At 46.3% G+C, this 19241-nt stretch overlaps 1 protein-coding gene across 1 annotated transcript in view; it reads left to right on the forward strand.

Annotated features, from left to right (window-relative positions):
- PYGL (glycogen phosphorylase L) overlaps positions 1–19241 on the forward strand; it is a 59701-nt gene that overhangs the window by 6332 nt on the left and 34128 nt on the right. The window contains exons 3-7 of the mRNA XM_083612413.1: positions 6697–6798; positions 7697–7775; positions 10512–10615; positions 15812–15943; positions 17753–17864. Of these exons, the coding sequence (XP_083468539.1) occupies positions 6697–6798; positions 7697–7775; positions 10512–10615; positions 15812–15943; positions 17753–17864 (529 nt within the window). The remainder of the gene's footprint in view (positions 1–6696; positions 6799–7696; positions 7776–10511; positions 10616–15811; positions 15944–17752; positions 17865–19241) is intronic.

Below are 19241 nucleotides of genomic sequence, written 5' to 3' on the forward strand. Positions count from 1 at the left end.
GAAGTTGGACATGCCTAGACTAGATGATCCTCAGGGTACCTTCCGAAATAAAAAATTAACGTCATATATATATATATATATATATATATATATATATATGTTCATAAATGTACCAACCAAGCACGTACATAGATATGGGGACCACATGTCTGGAGCAGCACAGGAAGACCGCCCTGAAACCATTTCAACTCCCAAACTGACCAAATGTTTCCTCTGCAAGGAGGGAGGGGGTGAGGGAACCTTCTCATTGTCTCAGGAATTGGGTAATCACCATCTCAAAGGAATGGCCAGACTACCAGGAAAGGCAATCAGATAAGGCATTCTCAGATAACCTGGCAGACAGGAGATAAACAACGCACTCAGATTTCTGTTGTAGACCGCCTTTTCTGTGATGTAGGTATGATGTTTGTGGGGGGTGGTCTTGGGTTACACCCCTTCTGTGATGTATGTATGATGTATGGAGGGGTGGTCTTGAGCTCCAGGGCAGGGAATTTAAAATGTCTATATAAGGGCAGGCACACTTTTGTTAGGGGTTCCTCCCCCTTTCCTGCGTGTGAGGGGAGCACCCTGTTGCAATAGTTGAATAAAGATCAAACTTACTAGCTGCTTTGCTTCTCAATATTCTCTGGTTGGCCTCTGTTCTTTTCTCCTACCAATGGAGAATCTACAAAAGACTCTATAAGGGCTCTTGTGTCCCCCATATTTTGTTTACAACTCTTCCAACCCTACAATTCTCCTTGCATTTGATGCCCTCTACTCTGGGTCAATTAGGACGCTGGTGGCGCTGTGAGTTAAACCACAGAGCCTAGGACTTGCCGATCAGAAGGTCGGCGGTTCGAATCCCTGCCACGGGGTGAGCTCCCGTTGCTCGTCCCAGCTCCTGCCAACCTAGCAGTTCGAAAGCACGTCAAAGTGCAAGTAGATCAATAGGTACCGCTCCAGCGGGAAGGTAAACGGCGTTTCCGTGCGCTACTCTGGTTCACCAGAAGCGGCTTAGTCATGCTGGTCACATGACCCGGAAGCTGTACGCCGGCTCCCTTGGCCAATAAAGCAAGATGAGCGCCGCAACCCCAGAGTCGGCCACAACTGGACCTAATGGTCAGGGATCCCTTTACCTTTTACTCTGGGTCAATGAGGGTAGGCACATGAAGGTGATAGATGGTTGAAGAAAGACTGCATGAGAGGCAGAAGGGAAGATCTCCCGGGGTGGGAAGCTGGGAGAAGAAAGGGAAGCTCCCAGGTGAGCTACCTCCCAGGTGACCTTGCTTTTCTCTTTCTGCTTCTGCTTTTGTTTAGATTACCTTGTTTTCACAGTATCTCATTATGACAAAGCCTTAATGAAAATGCTATGCCACAAAAAAGCACAAAAAGTGAAAACGGAATTGAATTTCTTCTCCCTCCCAACTTGTGGATTTCATGGTGGTGAGGACTGAGCCTGGCTTATTAGCAGAATCCATGCCTTGCACCCAGAAGGTCTCAAGTTCAATCCCTGCCTTCTCCAGCTTTGAAAGATACGCTTCTTAATAGGGCTGGAAGAGACCTTGTCACTGCCAATCCTGAAAAGCGATAGGCTGAAAAGCAGATCTAAATCCAGCGTGGAAGAGCTGGTTGCCCTCCTCGAATTGGATTGACTTAACCATCTCTTCAGTCAGGGTTTGGACTGTTAACGGCCTTTAATGTAGAGCTTTAGCCTGGTAGATTAAGGAGTAATCCCATTTGTGACATCAGTCGGAAGCCCTTTCTCTCAAGTGAGGTGGACAGGCTCTCTGCTGAGACAGCTTTGCTCCTAATCTGCCCTTTCTCCTGCTCCCATCTTTGATTCGGTGCTTCATCCTAGAGACTTCCAGAATCACCTTCCACCCTGCCTCCCATTTTAACTTTAGAAAAGTCCTGTCTTGCCTCATCGGATGGGACCCAGAGGTGACCCTGAGCCACCATTTATAGCTCACATCAGGCTCCAGGGTGTGTAATAATAATAATAATTTTTTTATTTATACGCTGCCCTTCCCAGTTCAAAAACTGGGCCCAGGGTGGCTAACAACAAATTTAAAACACTTAATTATAAAAGCAGCATAAAATACAGTGTAAAAACATGAATAACAATAAAAATCAAAAATCAATTACATAATCCCCAGGGCTAGCTGGCTGAATTGGTCCTACTTGGGCCAGCGAGGAGACCAGGGGAGAATTAGCTGTGGGGTCTCAGAGCGAGTAATCTTCATAAAAGGGGAGGGGGAGGGAAGGGAAGGGAAATGAAAGATCAGGCTGAATTCAAATTAAAGGCCAGGCGGAATAGCTCTGTCTTACAGGCCCTGCGGAAGGAGGTTAAATCCTGCAGGGCCCTGGTCTCATGGGACAGAGCATTCCACCAGGTCGGAGCCACCACTGAGAAGGCCCTGGCCCTGGTGGAGGATAGTCTGACTTCCTTAGGGCCCGGGACCTCTAAACTATGGTTATTTCATGGACCTTAAGGTCCTCTGCGGGGCATACCAGGAGAGGCGGTCCCGTAGACACGAGGGCCCTAAGCCACAAAGGGCTTTAAGATGGAGCAAGCTTGCTTTCTGCTGCTCCAGAGGGTGGGAACTGAACCAACTGATCCAAATCGCAAGAATGAAAATTCCGACTGAACCTTTCTGATGGCAAGAGCAGTTTGCCAGTGGAACAGACTCCCTCATAAAGGGGTGGGTGCAATTTCCCTGTAGGTTTTTCAACAGAAGTTGGCTTCCCATCGGCCAGGGATTCTTTGGCTGTGTTTCCTGCAACCCAGGGGGTTGGACTAATGACCCCTGGGTGTCCCTTTCAACTCCGCGATTCTTTCCACAGTGAGCTGTGCTTTACAGCAAAGGGGAAAGGGATGCAGGTAGCGCTGTGGTCTAAACCACTGAGCCTCTTGGGCTTGCCGATCAGAGGGATGGCAGTTCAAATCCCCGCGACGGGGTGAGCTCCCGTTGCTCTGTCCCAGCTCCTGCCCATCTAGCAGTTCGAAAGCACACCAGTTCAAGTAGATAAATAGGTACCACTGCGGCAGGAAGGCAAATGGCTTTTCTGTGTACTCTGGTTTCCGTCATGGTGTTCCATTGCACCAGAAGCGGTTTAGTCCTGCTGACCACATGACCCGGAAAGCTGTCTGTGGACAAACGCCGGCTCCCTTGGCCTGAAAGCGAGATGAGCGCCGCAACCCAATACTTGCCTTTGACTGGACTTAACCGTCCAGGGGCCCTTTCCCTTCCCTTACCTTTACAGCAAAGGGGTTGGTCACTGTGGGAACTGGGAGCAGAGCTGTCGTGATGAGCCCCCAATTCTTGCAGGAGTAGAAATACTCTTAAAATTTGATTTTGGCCCTGCTTTCTCATGCAAATGCTCCTCATAGATGACAAAACCAATAAAATAGAATACAGTGGTACCTCGGGTTAAGTATTTAATTCGTTCCGGAGGTCCGTTCTTAACCTGAAACTGTTCTTAACCTGAAGCACCACTTTAGCTAATGGGGCCTCCTGCTGCCGCCACACCGCCAGGGCACAATTTCTGTTCTCGTCCTGAAGCAAAGTTCTTAATATTTCTGGGTTAGCGGAGTCTGTAACCTGAAGCGTCTGTAGCCCGAGGTACCACTGTAATGAAAATTGCCCCAAACCACCTGATAAGCGTTGGAGAAGTGACGCTCAGAGGCAGGGATAAGCCTATGAATTTTAACAGGCTATATTTCAGCACTGAATATGTTTCCTCCTGACTTGAATAGGGACACGGGTGGCACTGTGGGTTAAACCACAGAGCCTAGGGCTTGCCGATCAGAAGGTCGGCGGTTTGAATCCCCGTGACGGGGTGAGCTCCCGTTGCTCAGTCCCTGCTCCTGCCAACCTAGCAGTTCAAAGGCACGTCAAAGTGCAAGTAGATAAATAGGCACCACTCCGGTGGGAAGGTAAACGGCGTTTCCGTGTGCTGCTCTGGTTCACCAGAAGTGGCTTAGTCCTGCTGGCCACATGACCCGGAAGCGGTACGCCGGCTCCCTCGGCCAGTAAAGCGAGATGAGCGCCACAACCCCAGAGTCGGTCACGACTGGACCTAATGGTCAGGGGTCCCTTGACCTTTACCTATGTTTCCTCCTGACTTGAATACCAGTGATTTCTGTGGACTCTCTCCCTAATTTTCTGAGCAGTGGATGTTCCACAGGGTTTAGACATAGCGTGCCTTCTAAGATTTGTTCTTAATTACGACTATCCAAGCAGAGCAAATAAATCATCCCTACAGCAGGCAGAAAAACTACCCGCATCAAGGCAGGTATGCCTTTTTTTGTGGTTACTGTACACAAAGCTGGTTCATACCAGATAAAAACACAGAATTCAGGTCTCCTAGGGAACCTGCGTGTCTCAAGTCACGTCACCTGCAACTTCCTTCCCTCCCCAGATGGCAGACCTGGCCCTGGATTTATTCCCCGGCCCCTGCCTCCCAGAGCTGTCATTTTCTTTCTTTTTTCTCTCCCCCCCCCCCTTTTAAATTATTATGTTTATTGCAAAACATACAACATAAACAGACAAAAACAATACCACAACGACAACTAAACATTAATTGACTACATATCATCTAACATCACACATATTTTTGACTTCCAAATCACCTCGTCGTGCTTTCTAAATAATCTTAACCTATGCGCACTTCCTGTTATATCTATTACATATCAAGAAAATTCTTTACCTTTATGATTTTCTTTAATATTCAAGATTCAATCTATACCTGTCAGGAGAACTGCATTATCACTATATTGTTTTAAATATTCTTTCAATATTGTTCATACTTTGCTCACTTTCTGATTTGAGTTTCCTCTTAATCTCCCGGTCATTTTCGCAAGTTCCAGGTATTCTATCATCTTCACCTGCCGGTCAAGCTTTGTAGGAATTAAGTCAAATTTCCAATGTTTTGCTACCAGAATTCTGGCTGTCGTGGTTGCAAACATAAAGATGGCTCTAAAGCTTTTTTGGATTTCAGTGGACATAATGCCTAACAGAAAGGCTTCTGGGGGGTTTTTTTGGAAGGAGAGCTGTCATTTTTAAGGCTTCGGTCATCTTTATTTTGTTAAAGGTGGCTGACCGTCGTTTGCACCAATCGTGCTGGGGCCAAACTCAGAACGGTGATATCCTAACCCGGCCATTTGGCTCTGGAGACGGTTGCTGCGTGTTGGGCAACGAGATTGTTTGCTCACCGATGTACAAACCGTGACGGAATGGAGTAAGTTTGGTGGGGGAAATGTTCCTGGAATGCGAAGCACATGTCTGGCTGAGAATGAATTGCGTCAAATTGATCCTTGCTGGTGGCTTGTGGTTTGTCTAGGTCTGCCGGCTCTTCTCCTCTCCTTCCCTTTATAATACAATCCCCATGGTTTGTTGAATGTAGCGTTCTCAAAGCAAAGGAAAGATTGGACTCTGATTAATAGAATACACACGAGGCTTGACCAGCAAGACTCTGGGAGGAGTGCGTATAATAATCCCTCTCCACCCCTCGGCCCAGGTCGTTTTATTCACAAAAGAACTTTTTACACAGTGCTCGTAAGAACCAATCAGATTTCCTCTGAGAATTTCAAAAACCCCACGTGGGACAAACTTAAAAGTTAAAACTGTTGTTGTTTAGTCATTTAGTCGTGTCCGACTCTTCGTGACTCCATGGACAAGAGCACGCCAGGCACTCCTGTCTTCCACTACCTCCCGCAGTTTGGTCAAACTCATGTTCGTAGCTTCAAGAACACTGCCCCACCATCTCGTCCTCCGTCGTCCCCTTCTCCTTGTGCCCTCCATCTTTCCCAACATCAGGGTCTTTTCCAGGGAGTCTTCTCTTATCATGAGGTGGCCAAAGTCTTGGAGTCTCAGCTTCAGGATCTGTCCTTCCAGTGAGCACTCAGGGCTGATTTCCTTCAGAATGGAGAGGTTTGATCTTCTTGCAGTCCATGGGACTCTCAAGAGTCTCCTCCAGCACCAGAATTCAAAAGCATCCATTCTTCGGCGATCAGCCTTCTTTATGGTCCAGCTCTCACTTCCATACATCGCTACTGGGAAAACCATCGCTTTACCTATACGGACCTCTGTTGGCAAGGTCCAACTACAAAGAAACTATTTCCTACTTGATCATGCATAGTGGTCCAGAGTAAATAAAATAGGAGTAAAAGGAGGAATAAAATACATTCAGCAAAACCCCAGAGGTCATAAACAGGAGAGACAGGATGGCAGTATTTACCATCTCCTTGTGAACTCTCTTCCTGGCCCTTAAGATCTATCTAAAGATTAAACTACACCAAAGTAACCTACTATCTTTATGTACTGATGCCTGATGAAGCAACTGGCCTGTTTTTCAGAATGCTTATACGTGCCTGTCAGGTGTAGAGAAAGCAAATGGCAGAGGTGGAGAGGCCTGTGGGATTCGATCAGAAACTATTGTCAATGAATGAAACCCAGTCAACGCAGTTCTTTCATAGGCTTGCTCCATATTTCACAATGGCTTGCTCCATATTTCATAATTCCTCACAGCAATCCCACCTGAGCCCCACACTCTGGATGTCTGCACCCCTACAGTTGAAAACTTGATAAATCAAGAGTGCATGTTCAGGATCACTTCCTAAGGGAAGGACTCTGCTCCCGCCTTGCATGCAGAGGACACCGGGTTCAAATCTCCAATCCTGGCAAGTTGCAATGACCATTTCATCTTCCTTTCCAGAGAGTTTACTACCTTTCCCTGGAGTTCTACATGGGCCGGACTCTGCAGAACACCATGATAAACCTGGGATTGCAGAATGCCTGCGATGAGGCAATTTATCAGGTAAGGGGGGGGAAGGGGGGACTACTGCCATGCGCTCTACGTGGGGCTACCTTTGAAGGTGACCCGGGTCAGAATCGAGAGGAGAAACAGTATTTTGAAAACACTGAGAAGTGAAATAAATTTATCGCCTTATGGATCTGGTCATGGGATGGAGTCGAGGAAGTCTGAGCCTCTTCCTAAAGCTCCTGGTTTTGCAAATCCGTTGGCAAGTCGGATCTGCCGCTGAACACCCATTCACACAATGTTTTCCCCTTGTGTGCGCACACAGAAGTGATTCCTCCCCACCTTTTAAAAATAAAACTAATCCTAGAAGCGACAGCCGGTAGTACTTACAAAACTTAGAAGCTTCAGGTGGGGGAACTTGGCTGAATTTCCCAGAGGCTTGGTTGCCTCCTATTTGCCGTTAGATTTATTTCCGTTAATGGCCCACGGCTGATCTAAACAGTGCCTAAATCACTTGCACCCTCCCAGAACAAATTGTGCAGTTGTGTTGTGCAACAGGCCTCAGCCTGCCTGCTGCAAAAAACGGCTGATTTTGACAGTTTGGCCTCCTTCCGTTCCCATTTTTGCAGGGGTGTGTGTATTTGTGTGGGGCTTCACTTACACTGCAAACACAACTCTTGGGAGTGTTTTGCACAGAGGCAGCATGGTTTAGTGGTTAGAGTTTTGGGCCGGGACCTGGGAGACCCGGGTTCAAATTTCCCACTTGGGGATGAAGCTTATTGTTGTGACCATGGGGGCCAATCATCGCTACCTCTCAGCCTGACCTACCTTGCAAGGTTGTTGTGGGGGTTACATGAGATGGGAGGGGGGGAAACCGTGTATGCTGCCTTGAGCACCTTGGAGTAAAATGTGGGCTATAACTGAAATAAACAAATCTCTCTATGTGGCTGTTTAGCTGGGGCTGGACATTGAAGAACTGGAGGAGATTGAAGAAGATGCCGGCCTGGGGAATGGAGGCCTTGGCAGACTTGCAGGTAAGTGAGGAGCCATAGAAGTTGTCGAGTTGGAAGGGACCCCCAGCGGTCATCTAGTCCAACCCCCTGCTGTGCAGGAATGTTAGCTGAAAGAATCCCTGAGACTTTGACATCCAAGCTCCATTGAAAGCATTATGCTACCACTTTAAGCAGTCAGGACCCCTCCCCACAAGGAATTCTGGGAACTGTAGTTCATTAAGGGTGCTGACAGTTGTTAAGAGATTTATATTCCCCTCGGAGAGCCGCAATTCCCAGGGTTCCCTCTTCAGAGGGATCGATTGCTAAACCACTCTGGGAATTGTAGTTCTGGGAGGGGCGTACAAGTTTCCTTTTTTTTTTTTTTTTAAAGATATTTATTGAAGTTTTACAAAAACATAAGTTTACAAAATGAAAAAAGGTCATATAAAAAGAAAAAGATGCAAAAAAGAAAACATAAAAAAATACATGAAAAAGAAAAAAGAGAATAAAAATACAAAATTCAAAAGACAAATAGCTAAAAAAGAATTAAAAACAAATCCGTTTTTTGTAACTTTGAACTCATTAGCTTATTTCCTTGGCCTCCTCACACCTCCCCTTTTTGTATTCCCATTTAAATAATCAAATCAGCAAATCCTTACCCTCTTTCATTTATCTTAACTCTGTATCTTAACATATTATAACTCTATATTTTCATCCATTATCAATTCATTTTTGCATATTCTTATTAACTTTGTTGCTAATGCCACTTATTTTCAATCCAACACCATTTTAACATTCATTAATTTTACAGTATTTCTGAAGATAGTCTTTAAATTTCTTCCAGTCTTCTTCCACCAACTCTTCTCCCAGGTCTCGGATTCTGATTCCTAACACCTCTTGGCAGCCTCCACAAACTACAGTTTCCAGAATTATTTGAGGGGAGCCATGATTGTTTGAAGTGGTATCGTGCTGCTTTCGATGTGTGTTGTGAATGTGAACAGCCTGTAACTTCTCAAAACTCATCTCGGCTTCAGCTAGTGAGGCCTGGTTCAAATGAGAAAACACAGGCCATTTCCAATCGTGCATGGGAAACTAATCTGAGCAAAAATGAACCGTCTTTCTTGGTTCAGAAATACCAGATTTTCTTGGCGCCAGTTCACAAGGGCTCCGTTAATTTATGAAACAATATTTATTTATTTTATATGTTTCGTAAAATTTATATACCTCTTGATTGTAGGGGGGGGCCTCAAAGCGGTTTCCAAAAAATATAAAACAATAAGATTATGACTTTTTTAAAAATCAAAACAATAAGTTAAAACATGCAAAAAGTTCAAGCCACAATAGACTAAAAGAAATTAAAATTCATACAAGTTTTCTGAACATTTGAGTAAGGTAAGGTAAAGGGACCCCTGACCATTAGGTCCAGTCGTGGCCGACTCTGGGGTTGCGGCGCTCATCTCGCTTTACTGGCCGAGGGAGCCGGCGTACAGCTTCCGGGTCATGTGGCCAGCATGACTAAGCCGCTTCTGGCGAAGCAGAGCAGTGCACGGAAATGCCGTTTACCTTCCCGCTGCAGTGGTACCTATTTATCTATTTGCACTTTGACGCGCTTTCGAACTGCTAGGTTGGCAGGAGCAGGGACCAAGCAACGGGAGCTCACCCCGTTGCAGGGATTCGAACTGCCTACCTTCCGATCGGCAAGTCCTAGGCTCTGTGGTTTAACCCACAGTGCCACCCATGTCCCTTAAACATTTGAATAGGCCTGTCTAAATAAGAATGTCTTCACTGGAAAAAATACATCGAAGGGGGCTGCAGAATATCAATAGGCAGGGAGTTCCGAAGTGTCGATGCTGCCACACTGAATGAACAGCTTCTTACAAATGAGTTGGGAATATTACGTGGCACCTATAAAATGCCAATTCGGTTGATCGAAGCAGTCGAGTGGGCACATATGGGGTAGGCCATCTCGTAAGTAAACTGGTCCCAAGCTGTAAAGGGCTTTATATGCTAATTGCGACACCGAGATGCTTTTAGAAGATCTGTGTGCAGAGATCCGTTTCCCAGCCTGGTGCCTTTGGCTGCTGTAGTGGATCATGGGCTGAGCACATCCCTGGGGTTGCGCTAGTCATCTTTCCCTGTGGCTACATCATTCGGTGGAGCCATCCCTGCACAGAAATTGGTGGGATAGAGGGTTCCTGTAGGCCACGTGGTGAAGCCAGATTTCCTGCATCTCCAGAATCCCAACTCCAGTTTCGCTATTGATCCTTTTTAAGAGCAGCTTATACCTGCAGAGGAGGTGAGAAAAGCTCTTGAACTGTGGTCATAGCTGTCAACTTTCAGATTTGAAAATAAGGGATCAGCAGCCTCATCTGTCCCAGGGGCAGTCTACGGGATATCTAACAATCCGGGATAGCAGCGGGAAACGGTGCTGGAATAAGTGAACTTCCCACCAAAAAAAGGGAAGGTTGACAGCTATGACTGTGCTGGGTTTTGGTACCACTGAGTCTCTTGGGCTTGCCGATCGAAAGGTCGGCAGTTCGAATCCCCGCGATGGAGTGAGCTCCCGTTGCTCTCTCCCAGCTCCTGCCAACCTAGCAGTTTGAAAGCACACCAATGCAAGTAGATAAATGGGTACCGCTGTGGCGGGAAGGTAAACGGTGTTTCCGTGCATTCTGGTTTCCGTCACGGTGTCCCGTTGCACCAGAAGCGGTCCAGGGGTCCTTTGCCTTTACCTTTTTGTGGTTGGAACTGAGCCCACCCGTGCCTCTCCTTCCACAGCCTGCTTCCTCGATTCGATGGCCACCCTCGGGCTCGCAGCCTACGGTTATGGGATACGCTATGAGTACGGCATATTCAACCAGAAGATCAGAGACGGATGGCAGGTAACCTCGAAACCTGAATGTGTATGATTTGAAGCACGGCACAGTTTCTACCACTGTGTTGTGCAAGAGAAGACAGCCTGCATTGCTACGGGTGAAGGAAGTGCTCAATATATTTTATTGTGTGTACGTATCTTGGAGTTTACTCACAAGCTCCCTAGCTTGCATTGTGGTGAAATGCTGTTATGAGCTTTGCACATAAGTGGGCATGGGTGCGCATGAGCCATGCCCAGCCCGGCACGTTCCAGAAGTTTTCGATTATGGCTCCTGTCAGTTGATTGATTGGTTTTCACATATTACATTACAAATGTACCAAAGCCAACACCATTTCCTCCCCATCCCCCCAAACATTTACATTTCCTCAATATTATTCTTTTCTCCTTCCTCCCACTTCCCTCCGCCCCCACTCGATTTCCTCCACATTCTACAATTTACAATAATCTTTGCATTCTACAATCTTCTCAAATCATCTATATATTCTTATTATCTTTTCTTACTAATTTTTCTTCCATCCAATACTTCACATTTTTATCTAGGCATATTAGCGTATCTGTTTTTTAAGCAATATTTTGCCATATATTCATCAAAGCATTTCCACTCCTTAAATTTTTGATTTCTTCTTATTGCAGTTAATTTTGCCAAAATTGAATATTCATTTAGTTTACAAATCCATTCCTCCTTTGTGGGTGTAGTTTGTGACTTCCACCTAGCAGCAATCATTATTCTAGCAGCTGTACTTGCATATAGAAAAATCCCCCCCCCCCGTGGTATCTCTTCATCTATCAATCCAAGGAGATATGTCTCTGGTTTCTTTGTTATTGATATTTTCGACATCTTCTTTAGTTCTTCATGTACTACTATCCAAAATTTCTTAATTTCCTCACACCTCCACCACATATGTATTGTTGTTCCTATTTCTCCACCACATCTCCAACAGAGGTTGGATTTCAATTTATATGTCTTTGCCAACTTAACTGGCGTTAAGTACCACCTATAGAACATCTTTACAAAATTTTCTTTTAATTCTATACGAGGCAGTAAATCGTATTGTGGCTCCTGTCAGTCTTAGCCAACATGGCTGAGTTGTAGAATTAATCATAAGAGTTGGAAGAGACCTCGAGGGTCATCCAGTCCAACCCCCTACTACGCAGGAATATGCAGCTGTACCTTCCGGGCATCAAACTTGCAACCTTGGCGTTATCAGTCTCTAACCAGCTGGGCTATCCAGGCTGTAGTCCAAAACAAGTGGAGGCCACCAGGTTTATTTATTTTGAAGGATTACAAAGCCTTTTGATATTTTAAGAGTGGAAGAAGAGACTGCAGGATCAGGCCAGTGGCCCATCTAGTCCAGCCTCCTGTTCTCACAGTGGCCAACCAGATGCCTGTGGGAAACCTTCAAGCAGGATTCGAACACAAGAGCCCTCTCCCCTCCTGCAGTTTCCAGCAGCTGCTATTCAGAGACATTTACTGCCTCTGTCCGTGGACGCAGAGCCTAGCCATTGCGGCTAGTAGCCACCAACCGCCCTCTCCTCCCTGAATTCGTCTAATCCTCTCTTAAAGCCATTCAAGTTGGTGGCCATCACTTTCTCCTGTGGCAGTGAGTTCCATAGTTCAATGATGTGCTGCATGAAGGACTTTTATCTGCCCTGAATCTTCCAATGTTCACCTGCATAGTTTCATCAGCTTCTACCGTGTCGCCCGCTGTTTAATCGTCTCTTTTCTGAGATCAAAAGTCCCAAATACTGAAAGCTTTCCTCTCTCTTCCCTTGATAATTTTGGTTTCCTTTTCCTGAAAAACCTTCCCAACTCTATATCATCCTTTTTAGGCTGTGAACTCTCTCTCTCTCTCTCTCTCTCTGTGTGTGTGTGTGTGTGTGTGTGTTTGGTAAATAGTTTTAGGGGCCCCTCCTGTTTCTTTCAAAGGCTTCCAGGGAGTAGGCTGGGACAATGATTAACAGAAAATAATCTGGCAAACTGATAACTGGAGTTCAGGGAGGAGATCACAGACTAGATGTGCATAGGCTAATTTACCTTGGATTGATAAGAGTGACTTCCCTAGGCTAGATCTCAAAGGGGGGGGCAGAGAGGAGAGAGGGGCCCATTGCATCACCTCCAAACATGCTCAAGGGAATCTTCAGTGCAAAGGGCAGTCAGCTCTCATTGGGCCCCAGGACAGAGGAAAGAGCTCTGGGATTCTTCAGTTAGGTGTAAATTTCTGCCTTTTCATGTGCTGGGAAGTCCCTGCAAGTTCAGGGATCTGAGCCAACTTTTTTTTGGCAGGATTTTGGTGCACGGTTACGCCCTTCCGGGAGGCTCTGTGACGCCCTGAGCAATGTGTATGACAGGGTTCAGGAAAAGCCTTAGATGACTTCAGCTCTGGCCAGCAGAAGGAGAGAGCTCCAGGTTCTTCTGCAATAATAATAATAATAATGATAATAATGATGTGTGGAAGTGAGAGCTGGACCATAAAGAAGGCTGATTGCCGAAGAATTGATGCTTTTGAATTCTGGTGCTGGAAGAGACTCTTGAGAGTCCCATGGACTGCAAGAAGATCCAACCTCTCCATTCTGAAAGAAATCAGCCCTGAGTGCTCACTGGAAGGACAGATCCTGAAGCCGAGGCTCCAATACTTTGGACAGTGTTCTGGAAGCTACCAGCATGAGTTTGACCAAACTGCGGGAGGCAGTGAAAGACCAGAGTGCCTGGCGTGCTCTGGTCCATTGGGTCACGAAGAGTCGGACATGACTAAACAACAACAACAACAATAATAAATTTTTATTTATACCCTGCCCTTCCCGGTTCAAAAACCAGGCTCAGGGCAGTTAACAACAAATTTTTAACACTTTAAAACACTTAATTATAAAAGCAGCATAAAATACACTAAAAAAACATGAATAACAACAAAAATCAATAAGATAATCCCCAGGGCTAGCTGGCTGAATTGGTCCTACTTGGGCCAGCGAGGGGGTCAGGGGAGAATTAGCTGTGGGGTCTCAGAGCGGGTGATCTTCATAAAAGGAGAGGGGGAGGGAAGGGAAGGGAAATAAAAGATCAGGCTGAATTCAAATTAAAGGCCAGGCGGAATAGCTCTGTCTTACAGGCCCAACGGAAGGAGGTTAAATCCTGCATGGCCCTGGTCTCATGGGACAGAGCATTCCACCAGGTCGGAGCCATCACTGAGAAGGCCCTGGTGGAGGATAGTCTGACTTCCTTAGGGCCCGGGACCTCTAAACTATGGTTATTCATGGACCTTAAGGTCCTCAGCGGGGCAGACCAGGAGAGGCGGTCCCGTAAATACGAGGGCCCTAAGCAAGGTTTGTTGAGGTTTTATTGCTGTGAGCCACTCTGTTGCACACAGGTTGCATATGCACATAGAATAAAACCCACTATCCTAAAGATGCCAGAGTTTCTGCTGGTCCTCATTCCAAGGAAACAAAACCTGCGGGAGCACCTGCAACCTCTTGCGTGCTTCACTTTCGCTTCCCACCCACCCCCTTTCACCCTTCACAGCACCCCATCCATAGCTGTCCACTTACAGATTTGAAAATAAGGGACCAGCAGCCTCGAAAATAAGGGATCAGCAGCCAAAATAAGGGATTTTCCACGCACAGGTATGTTCGACTTCTGAGCTCCTCCGAGCCAAAGGCAGAAAGCCCAGCCAGCAGCCAAACGAAGCCTCAAGCGGTGGTTCCCACAGCGCAGCAACCCGGCAAAGGGGATGCAGCAAGGAAAACCACCGTTACCTCTCCGCTGGGAAGCGCTGAGCAAAGGCGAGTCCCCAGGCAACGCGGCCGATTTGATCGGCACAAGGCATGCAAGCTCCACCGCCCAGTCGTTCTTAGACTCCTTATTGGGTGAGCAACGCAGCCAAGCAACGCAGTTGGAGCCTCCCTCCTCCCTCGCCGGCAGGGAGGGAGGGAGAGGAGCTGCTTCCTTTGAAACCCGGGAAATTTAAGGGACATCATCAATAAGGGACAGCAGCGGGACACGGTGCTGGGATAAGGGACTTTCCTGCCAAATAAGGGAGGGTTGACAGCTATGACCCCATCCCTTTGGGTCTTCTGTTCTCCTTGTCACCCTCTGCTTATGGGCAAAAGCTGTATGTATGAATGAGACAAGGTCTGAACTGTTTACCAGCATTGCCAAACATGTAGTCCTCGGTTCCTTGCCAATCCCACCCCCTTGTTTTTTACATACTTGATGTACAAATTGCTAGAAAACTAGAGTTTTAAGGGGGTGGTGAAGATGAATGAAGAATAGGTTTGTTGTTGTTTAGTCGTGTCTGACTCTTCATGACCCCCTGGACCAGAGCACACCAGGGACTTCTGTCTTCCACTGCCTCCCGCAGTTTGGTCAAACTCATGCTGTTAGCTTCGAGAACACTGTCCAACCATCTCGTCCTCCGTCGTCCCCTTCTCCTTGTGCCCTCCATCTTTCCCAACATCAGGGTCTTTTCCAGGGAGTCTTCTCTTCTCATGAGGTGGCCAAAGTATTGGAGCCTCAGCTTCAGGATCTGTCCTTCCAGTGAGCACTCAGGGCTGATTTCCTTCAGAATGGAGAGGTTTGATCTTCTTGCAGTCCATGGGACTCTCAAGAGTCTCCTCCAGCACCATAATTCAAAAGCATCAATTCTTCGGCGATCAGCCTTCTTTATGGTCCAGCTCTCACTTCCATACATCACTACTGGGAAAACCAGAGCTTTCACTATACGGACCTTTGTTGGCAAGGTGATGTCTCTGCTTTTTAAGATGCTGTCTTTTTAAGATGCTGTTTGTCATTGCTGAAGAATAGGTTGGTCTGCCTTAAAGAACTGCAAGCAAAACCAAATCAGCAGGGAGCCTTTTTCTTGAAACTTGTCTTGCAATAGTTACTAACCTGCTAGTTTTAAAGGGAAGGTGGAATATATTTTGGGAGGATAAGAATGGTGGTCATGATTTCAAAAGTGCTTGATTATTCACATGTTGTTATCAATACTTTTACTGCATAAAATGTTTTGAAAACATTTCTTTAAACTCCAAGCTTAACCAAACGCTGGACGTGAATTTAGGGGCCATATAACACTAACTATAAAGGAGTCCATTCCATATGTGTTTTCATGCATAACTCTTCCTCTGTCACTTCTGTGAATGACACTGATTGTGACATGGTATTGTCTGGTTCCTCCTTCTCATGCTCATCCTGCTAGTTTTCTCTTTCTAGGTTGAGGAAGCTGACGATTGGCTAAGACACGGGAACCCCTGGGAGAAAGCCCGGCCAGAATACATGCTTCCCATTCATTTTTATGGAAGGGTGGAGCACACGCAGACCGGCGTGAGATGGATTGACACCCAGGTATTGGGAGACGGGGCACCTCCATGTCTTGCTTGTGGGGAAGGAGGAAGTTCAACTCCCCATAGCCAAGAAGATGGTCTTATTTGCCTCACCCAGTAGGGAAGGGGGATAGATTGGATTCCGTTTCCATTTCAGTGGGAAACAACCTGATTTGCACTTCTTGAACCAATACAGTGGTACCTTGATTCCCAAATGCCTTGGTTCCCAAACGCTGAAAACCCGGAAGTAAGTGTTCTGGTTTTCCAGCGTTTTTCGGAAGCTGAACGTCCGATGCGGCTGTCGGTTATTGTTTCCGGGGCACCTGCCCCAATCAGAAGCTGCGCCTTGGTTTTGGAACATTTTGGAAGTCAAACGGACTTCCGAAACAGATTAAGTTTGGCGGTTTTGTTTTTGCTATTTTGCGTTTTTGTTTTTGAGGCTTTTTCGGTTAATTTGTTTTTGTGACTGTGTGGAACCCAGTTCAGCTACTGATTGATTGATTGTGTGACAATCAGTAGCTGATTGATTGATTGTGTGACTGCGGAAATGGATAAAAACCCCCATCCAAACAATGACTATCAAAAGTGCAGGTAAGGAAAAAAAATAGTTTTAATTTTTTAATTTTTATCATCTACAATACCATTTTATTTATTTTATAGTGGGTTAAACCACAGAACCTAGGACTTGCTGATCAGAAGGTCAGCGGTTCGAATCCCTGCGACGGGATGAGCTCCAGTCGCTCAGTCCCTGCTCCTGCCAACCTAGCAGTTCAAAAGTACATCAAAGTGCAAGTAGATAAATAGGTACCGCTCCGGCAGGAAGGTAAACGGCATTTCCGTGCGCTGCTCTGGTTCGCCAGAAGCAGCTTAGTCCTGCTGGCCACATGACCCGGAAGCTGTACGCTGGCTCCCTCGGCCAATAAAGCGAGATGAGCGCCGCAACCCCAGAGTCGTCTGTGACTGGACCTAATGATCAGGGGTCCCTTTCCCTTTATATTGATTATTGCTTTCATTTTATGGATCAATGGTCTCATTAGATAGTAAAATTCAGGTTAAATTGCTGTTTTAGGGGTTGTTTTTAAAAGACTAGAACGGATTAATCTGTTTTGCATTACTTTCTTTGGGAACGGACTTCTGGGACAGATTAAGTTTGAGAACCAAGGTACCACTGTAATGTGGTTTTCATTTGAAATTTGCCCTGAATTTTGCAGTACCACTGTTTAACCAAATAATGTGTGCAAAAGCTTTCATAGATCAGTGAAAGTAACACATAAACACACATTATACAGTGGTATCTCAGGTTACAGATGCTTCAGGTTACAGACGCTTCAGGTTACAGACTCCGCTAACCCAGAAATAGTACCTCGGGTTAAGAACAGAATGAGAACAGAAATCGCGCGGCGGCAGCAGCGGGAAGCCCCATTAGCTAAAGTGGTACCTCAGGTTAAGAACAGTTTCAGGTTAAGAACAGACCTCCAGAATGAATTAAGTTCTTAACCTGTGGTACCACTTTGCAAATGTGTGTGTGTAGGGAGAAATTCGTACTAAAATTGCCGATGGGTTTCCATGAGGACTTTAAAAAAAAAATTAAAACTGGAGAAATGAGAAAATGCCACATTTGATCAATGAGATGGCCTTTGTTGGGCTCACCTCCAGAATCTGGCTTCCTGTGATAGAGGTGCCCTGCAAGATGTTGACCCCTCTTATGAAGGAACACCTGTGTCTGAAATGATGGGGGCAGTGGTGGTGGTGGTGGGGTCCCTTGGCCAGCCCCTCCCTGGGAGGGCATCATGCAACACATCTGATGCCCCTGGGCCTTTTCTCTCCACAGGTGGTCCTGGCTTTGCCCTACGACACCCCAATTCCTGGCTACATGAACAACACGGTCAACACCATGAGATTGTGGTCAGCTCGGGCTCCGAACGATTTCAACCTCCGCGACTGTAAGTGTTTTGGTTCTGTTTGCAAGAATATTTATATACTGCTTTTCTTAAAACCATATACAGTGGTACCTCGGGTTACATATGCTTCAGGTTACAGACCCTGCTAACCCAGAAATGGTCTTCTGGTTAAGAACTTTGCTTCAGGATGAGAACAGAAATTGGGCTCTGGCGGCGCGGCGGCAGCAGGAGTCCCCAATAGCTAAAATGGTGCTTCAGGTTAAGAGCAGTTTCAAGTTAAGAACAGACCTCTGGAACGAATTAAATACTTAACCCGAGGTACCCCTGTACAGTCATACCTCATGTTACATTTGGTTCGTGATACGTATTTCAGGTTGCGTCCCTCGGGAACCTGGAAGTACCAGAAAGGGTTACTTCCGGGTTTCGCTGCTCGTGCATGCGCAGAAGCGCTAAATTGCACTTTGCGCATGTGCACAAGCGCCAAATCATGCCGCGCACCTGCGCAGATACGGCGCTTCAAGTTGCGGGCTTTTCATGTTGCGAACGGGCCTCTGGAACGGATCCCGTTTGCAACCAGAGGTACCACTGTACAACAATTATACACAAAACCGGGCAATACACAAAGCATATTCAAGAAGTTAAAATCAGAAATCAACTAGGAGCTATTCTTAATTGCCTGCATAGGCCTGGAAAATGTGGGAATATTGAGGGTGGCAGGAGAGGATATATTCATTATTAATATCCTTCCTAACTCGCACTAGCAAGTTTCTGTATATAGCAGAGTTACGTTCCCCTTCTTATGCAGCAGAAAGCTGGTTGCAAACTCGTGTAAGTTTCTTAAGACAATACGCAATTCCAGCTGGCTTGTCACTATTGAAATGTGTTCTAGTATTTTCCTGGTGAGACACCTTTGATCCCTCCTAAAAGAATAAAGACACAACAGTCTTATTCATAAGTAACAAAAAGTAGTTTTGCTCATGATCAGGCAGTGCAGTGTGTGATCCCTGAAGGCAGGCTTTAGGCTTAAAGTTACAAATATGTACAAACAGGTTTACCCCATATGGGAGATAACCTGGGGAACTGCTGGCCACCAGTCCAGTCCAGGTGAATGAGGAAGTTCGCAGGACGAAAAAGAAGATCAAAGAGAAGGGAGGTGGCTGAGCGACTTGGCCTTTTACCAGGTCTGGAAAGGTCACGCCCACCTACTAGTCACATGCAAGGAAGGATGTTCCAGCCAGGTGTAACAGGAAGTTCAACTGACTGGACCAACATCCCCTGCATGACCACTCTAGCAAAACAAGGAATGTTGTACTTGACTGCTCCCAGTGGATTACATCCCACAGAAAGGTTTTCAGCAGGTGTTTAAAAGGTGGCCCAGAAGGCACCTGCTGAAGTTCTAGTGGCAGAGAGTTCCACAGG

The sequence above is a fragment of the Podarcis filfolensis genome (assembly GCF_964270895.1).
Source record: "Podarcis filfolensis genome assembly, chromosome: 1".
NCBI lineage: Eukaryota > Metazoa > Chordata > Lepidosauria > Squamata > Lacertidae > Podarcis > Podarcis filfolensis.